General features: G+C 40.7%; 1 protein-coding gene across 1 annotated transcript in view; it reads right to left on the reverse strand.

The window, feature by feature from the left end:
- Positions 1-7,003, reverse strand: part of LOC101860573 (long-chain fatty acid transport protein 6) — a gene marked incomplete in the record, with an annotated part of 18,514 nt that extends 11,511 nt beyond the window's left edge. Inside the window, 2 exon segments of the mRNA XM_035969921.1 lie at positions 814-1,161; positions 6,809-7,003. Of these exon segments, the coding sequence (XP_035825814.1) occupies positions 814-1,159 (346 nt within the window).
- Positions 7,004-7,223: the final 220 nt, after the last annotated feature.

Below are 7,223 nucleotides of genomic sequence, written 5' to 3' on the forward strand. Positions count from 1 at the left end.
CTATCTATCTATCTATCTATCTATCTATCTATCTATCTATCTATCTATCTATCTATCTATCTATCTATCTATCTATCTATCTATCTACCTACCAACCTACCTACCTACCTACCTACCTACCTACCTACCTACCTACCTACCTATCTACCTATCTACCTATCTATCTATCTACCTATCTATCTATCTATCTATCTATCTATCTATCTATCTATCAACCTATCTATCTGCCTGCCTGCCAGCCCGCCTACTTAAGTATGTATATTATGTGTGTGCCACATGTGTGTGAATGCACATGTCTATTAGTGTATGTTAAGTTTAGAATGTGAATTTATGTGTCTGACTATAATATGTGTGTACATATGTGTGTGCTATTTTATCTTTGCGTGTACGCGTAGGTGTGTGTCAGTATGCCCTTTCCCTTCTCACTCACCAAATATTGCCTTGAAGCAGCAGAATCCCCCACCCCCTCCCCAGATATTTGACTTTAAACCATGCATCGGTGATTATCGGACAAAAGAAGTAACTGTTGCACAAAGTAGTACACATGACATCAAAACTGAGCGGCTATATTTGTATCGAACTTGAAGACATATTATACTAGATAGAGAGAAACTGCTAAGCTGCTGAATATGTATTCAATGCAACATGAACGGTATTTGTTTTAATTTTCCCCTTTCTTCTTTTGCTTTAATGCGATCTGTTTCCCTGAACTCACGCCGCTTTTGAGAACTAACTTACGATTGGGGAAAAGAGTAGACTACCCATTCTTTATTTCTCCTTCAGACACAACAGAAAGTTCTTTCTTCATCTTACCAAGAAATGTCCACACGAAGGCCGGCTCATTCTCCATCATGATGGCCACGTTCTGACCAGCCTTCAAACCCCAGGACTTGGCAATGTTAGCCACTTTGCAGGCCATCTGATCAACAAACTCGTACGTGAAGACATTGTCTTCGAAAATGAGAAATTCTTTCTTCGGATTCGCAGCCGCCTGCTTCTCAAACTTATCGATGACGAGACTCTGGAGGGCAAGTTGTCTCCCCTTTTCCCGACGGTTAAGAACCCGTATCGTCTCTACGTCATCTTGGAGAGACGGGTACAGCTTGTAGTTCAGGGCTTCCAAAGCCTTGGCGGAACCCTGGTCGAACTTGGTGGACATTTCTGGTTGAGCAAGATAAATGAATCCGATTAAGAGAAATATCTACTTAACATCACAATATAGACCAAAGCGTCAGACGCTATGAGAGGGGATGGTGGGAGTGAACATGGGTATATCTGGAGGGGGAGGGGCGGAATGTTTGTTAGACATGGAATGGGGAAAACAGACCGTTGAAGGGAACACTTGCATGATTCGAAAATAATTTAACCTGCCGACCCGTAGCCTACAGTTTACAGTAAAGATTTATGTTTCAAAAGATGACATTCCTTATGACAGTTTGGGAAGGTAGAAACCAGAAGAAAATGTGCGCGTTCCAATAGAGGTCCTTTTAAATGCGATGGTTGAAACATAGAAGCTATAAGAACATAATTGTGGAATGATCTCACAAATAATGTACCAAGTCGCCTGGGGTTTGAATGAGAGTGCTGTCACCTCACTCGTAATCTCGAAAGGCTCATGTTCGGGGACAGGGCGAGGGGATGTCGGATCCGTAAAGGTGCGTAATTCATATGCCTGAGAAGATGAGAAAAAAGCAGAACATTTTAACCGGCACTTGGCGACAGTGAACAGGGCACACAGACTAAATGATGCCAACAGATACTGGTCTGTCATAAACAATGAAAAACACAAAGAAAAGACTCAAGTAAACAACTCAGTGTTTGAGGAAGATGTCAACATGGCGGGACTCAGGCCCATAAGAAGTTAAAACAAAAGAAAGCCTCAGGACCAAACAAAGCGCACAGTGAACTGTTATGCAACCTTGGCCATACTAGAAAAGAAGTTTAACGTCGCCTACTAAATATAACGTAGAGAACAATTGGAATGAATACCCTAAAACTTGGGGCAGTGCCCAGTTTATACCACTTCTGAAAAAAAGGGAAACTACCTGGAGAAGCAAAGAAGTCCCACCCTGTATAACTAACATCTTGCATCGGTAAGCTCGCTGAGAGAATGGTCAACATTACATGTACGTGGGAAACACCAACAGGTTGAACCCACACTACTTTGGCTTCAAAAAGGTATCAACACCGAAAGCCAGTTTTTCAAACTAACTCTAGTCATCCTGGATGGTTTTCAAAAGACAAAAAACACAGTCGCTATCCTCACAGACCTCCAACAGGCGTACGATAATGTGTGCAGAAAAGGCCTGCTCATGAGCCTTGATGGACCTTGTTCTGGATACACGGCAAGTATTAGCAATAGATCAAGTTTTTCTTAGTATACATAAACATCAAAACCAAAGTGAAAAATGCCCATTCGTCAAGGGAAGTAAGCCTACTCGAGGAGGGCCTACCCCAAGGTTCCTGTTTACGTTGCACTTTGTTCTTGATCTTCAATGATGTAATGGACATGGTGAAAACCGAAAAAACTCTCCACGCTGATGATCTTGCCTTTTGTCGGAAACATTGCACCATGGTAGTAAGAGCCATGAGAATGAAACGAATACCTCAAAAGGCCCTGCAAGTACTGTCAAAATTGGAAGCTTAAAATGAATTACACCAAAACAGTATACACCATCTTCACAAAGAAGAGCCATGAAACAGTCAAAGAAAAGCTCAATATAAAGATCAGTAATGAAACCCTCTCCAAAGATGAAAATTGGAAGCTTAAAATGAATTACACCAAAACAGTATACACCATCTTCACAAAGAAGAGCCATGAAACAGTCAAAGAAAAGCTCAATATAAAGATCAGTAATGAAACCCTCTCCAAAGATGAAAATTGGAAGCTTAAAATGAATTACACCAAAACAGTATACACCATCTTCACAAAGAAGAGCCATGAAACAGTCAAAGAAAAGCTCAATATAAAGATCAGTAATGAAACCCTTTCCAAAGATGAACTGCCATTATACGTAGAAGTCAGTCTTTACTAAATTTCAACAATGGAAAGCCAAGTAGAGAGCAAAAAGAACAGGGCAAAGAGAAAACTCCAACTTCTATAGAAACTCGCAAGCAGTTCAGGGGGATCAGACAAACTCTGAGAGCTCTATTATAATTGCTTAGTTGTGTCCGATCTACCCTAGAATACAGCAATAGCTTACTTACTGTGTGCAATTCAACCATTGCAACACCTTTGAAAGGATCCAGAATAATGCCCTTCCTTTCATAATCTGTGGCATGAGATCCACACCGACTGCCGCAAGCAAAACTATTACAAATGTGGAACCCCTGAGAATCCGAAAAAATAATGCAGTTTTGGATATCCGTGAAAGTACAAAATGATGAAGCTTGTATCATATTAAGCGATTGACAGCTACTCAGAACTGTGGATACACGTCAACGCAGACGGCTTAGCATTTAAAGGCGCAACCAGAGCCGGATATGAAATACTTTTACAGTACGTAGATGGAAGTTCCAATAAGACCTCTGATGCCTGTGGAGAGAAACGCAACAACGATGACGCAGAAATTATGGCAATGGAAATAGCACTGTATAATAATATGTACCATCTCCGCATAGATTTTGACACTCATCTTGACAGAGCACGAGTACTATTATTTTGACTGACTCATTATCAGTCCTGCAAGCGGTAGAAATTGACCATAATCTAAACCAAGATCTGACATATACGCTGTTTGGCTCTCACCACTTGGTAACATCCTTTGGTGTCACCCTGGTGATGTAGTTGATTCCTGGACACTCAAATATACCTGGAAATTACAAAGCAAGCACATTTGCCAAAAGAGAGTCTAGACAGGAGCAGCCCAGCATTCCAACTTCATAACAAATAATTAAAAGCAACAACAAACAAGATTGGGTGAATAGATGGGTTTTGGGAAAGACACGCCGAGTAGTTTTCAAGCATACGAGATGACTACAACAAAACGAAATGCAAAATTATTGTTATCAACCACCTTCAGAAACAGGAACAGACCATGTACCTCGGCCTGCAAACAGAACATATTATTATTATGCAGGTCAGCAGGCCACCTTCCACTTTAACAGAATAAACAGAACCCCCCCTCCTTGCGTCTTTCGTGTGACTATGCATATTATATGGAACTGTGGACCATGACCTGTTCTACCGCACACTCTAAATGATACAAGAGCAACACTTCTCCATTCGAGATCTAACATTAACCCTTCCAGCACCATGCGCGTATATTTTCAACAGCGCTTGTACCTCCCACCGTCCCAAGAGCGTATATTCTCAGTTTCGGGGAATACCGAATTTGCGCATTTTTCGAAATTAGCGAACCTAATTAAACTTTAGTTTTCATAAATATTTGTTCATTTACCTTTAAATATTCTTTCATTTTCTTGTTATTATCTGAACCTCAATACAAAGAAACTACATCACATTTTAGAATTCATGCCTTTTTTTCTGAAATACTGTTGTATTGGCTGGGACTGGGGTTAGGGAGTACACGAAAATGGATGGGGCTGGTAGGGTTAACTTTGACAAAACACTCAATGGAACAGCACAGCATCTGCAGCAAACCTGCACTTATCCCTATATGGCACTGGACAAAAGGGCGGGGGTCCAGCTGTTGCTGGATCGATGACCACAACAACAACAATGTAATGCCATCACGTGTGTATATTTTTCTGCTTGTGTTTAATTGTTTAATGCAGCTATTCTGCATAACATTTAATGCCGTATACAAAAACAAGCACAGAAGCCAGAATAATCAGAAAGCAAAAAAGAAAGGAAGAGAAGAGAAAGTAGGCAGAGACGAAACAATAATAAAGTGAGTACGTAACACGCATATTATGTCAGAGCACATAACGCTCCAGGGTGACTTTCACCTTTAGAAGTATTGAAACTTCTGCTGGTGAGCAGTGAGTCCATTCTCCTTTCTCTACTTTCCATTTGGTGTTTAACAGTATAACTGAGAATGAGAATCGACAGGAATTATCAGACGAAAAAGACCTAATTAAAGACGTGAGGATAAAACAGCAGAGAACAATTAAATGGAGTGCACAACAAGACAGCACAGCGTGCGTGAATCTGAGGGGCAAAACAATAAAACATCACACTGAATGGCGAGCTCTATGCCTTGCCTTAATAGCAGACAGGCGCGGTTCGTCCATAGAGCACGGTGGTGCGGTGCCGCCCAAAATTTTAAAAAAGTTGTGTTTACGTAAAACACCCACAATAATAATTTAAAAGAAGCCAGAAACAAACACTAGCCAAATATTTTATCAAAACAAGGTCCTCATTGGCGCCATAACTGTCATTTCTCTGTCTATAGCGCCGTAAAACATCTACTATGCCATTCCAAAGTCCACGCGCTTTAGCTAAACACAATAGGATATTCAACAGTGTAACCAGATCTATAAATCGCTCTTGGGGATAACCCAAGCGATGACGACACTCGTAGCGAGTTTGGCAGTACATTAATATTAATAAGACGGCACATCTCAAATGTGCTCCTGCCGAATAGTGCCGAAACATAGCCCACAGTAGGCAGTCTAAAAATAAACGCGATAGACCGTACGCTATTCTTTGCCAATATTATGTGAGCCCCGGAGCAATCCAGAGGAGTGCTCAAGTGAATTGTGATTTGTTCATTGTCTGTCTTGCCACTGTTTTAAGTGAATCTGTGAACGTGAACCTGAGGGAGGTGAATGTGACCGTCATATGAGTTGTGTCTTTGAATGGTTTTGTAGTGGAGAAGTGAAAGTTATTACTTGAGTGTTCAGTTCCAATAAAGTGACAAGTAAAAAGAATGAAAATAAAAGCACCAGGTCCTCCCTCACCAACCCAAAGATCCTAAGAATTATATACCGTCTCATTTACTATGCCCTTGACTATTTTCAGCATACGATAGCTTAATTGTGCACGTCCACTTTTTAGCCCCTCGAGCCGCCCCTGGAAGTTTTAGTAAGAGTTTTACGGCACTTGCAACACTAGGTCATATGTGCCAAAGATTAGAGGTGTCAGGAGAGAATAACAAACACAAAAAAGAAGGAGGGGGAGATAAGGATGGTAGATGTTGGATAGGAAAGAAGGAGTAAACCACACCAGAGCACCCGCCAACCACCTACGCTGAAAGAGTGAATTAAGAAAAGTTAAACTCAAAACAACGTGTTCTTTCTTCTAGTCTTCCCTCTCTTTATTTAACATGCTATTAAATAAGAGGAAATAAAAGCAATGAGATCTTTACTCCGTTCTCTTCGTTTCTCTTATGAATAGAAAAGTCAGTTAAGGCTGCATGAGCAACGTCGATACTCGGTCTCATTTTTGTATTCAGCTTCTTGTTTTGGTTAGAGACATTGGTGTTTTCATCAGATCTATCAACCACACTGTAGAATAAGTCTGTTCATAAGACTTTGAACTCCAGAGAAATGAATGCAAAAGTTTGTTTTAAATCTGTAATTTCTCTCTGTTGGTTTCAGAAGGACAAAGTGTTCAACGTAGCAATGGGCAACGTATCCTTTATAATGTGACAGTGTCTCCTTTTCTGCATTACCAGTCTCGGAAAGCAAAACTGTGAACGAAAGACAGTGGAAACAAAAATCAATCACACTGCACTTACCGTGAACACACGCTCATTCGTTTGAACACAGACCGAGATGGTAATGACACAATCTTTGGAGAGCTAATGACTCAAAATAAATTATTTCCTCGCCGCGTTTTTTTTTCACGAGAGTATCTCAATGAATTATAGACACAATAAGTGTATTTCAATATTTAATTTACCTGTTCACTTTAAGTTCAAGTAAAGTCACACAAGTTGATCTTATTTTAAATCTGCTTGAATACTGTGGGGAGAAACGATGTGAAGAACTAGAGACTAGGCATTGAGAACTATTAACTGACACAGGACGAGAAATCGTAACGATTAATGAGGGACAGAGGTCGCAGTTGCCTCGCCTTATCTGCTGCTTTAGAGCGAGAGAAATGCGGCTAGGTATGACCTTGGCCAGGTTATAAGCTGATGAGACATAGGACATGATAACACAACACATTGAGATGTCTTGTGTTAGTACACTGTAAAGCTCGAGTTGAGGGGGAAAGGGGAAGGGAGGAGGGGGGGGGGCGTATGGCGTTGTTGCGAACTACATTTTGTTTTGTTTTTAACAGTTTGAGTTTTATCGTGGAGTGCTGGATTTAA

This window comes from Aplysia californica, unplaced genomic scaffold, assembly GCF_000002075.1.
Source record: "Aplysia californica isolate F4 #8 unplaced genomic scaffold, AplCal3.0 scaffold00195, whole genome shotgun sequence".
NCBI classification, from domain to species: domain Eukaryota; kingdom Metazoa; phylum Mollusca; class Gastropoda; order Aplysiida; family Aplysiidae; genus Aplysia; species Aplysia californica.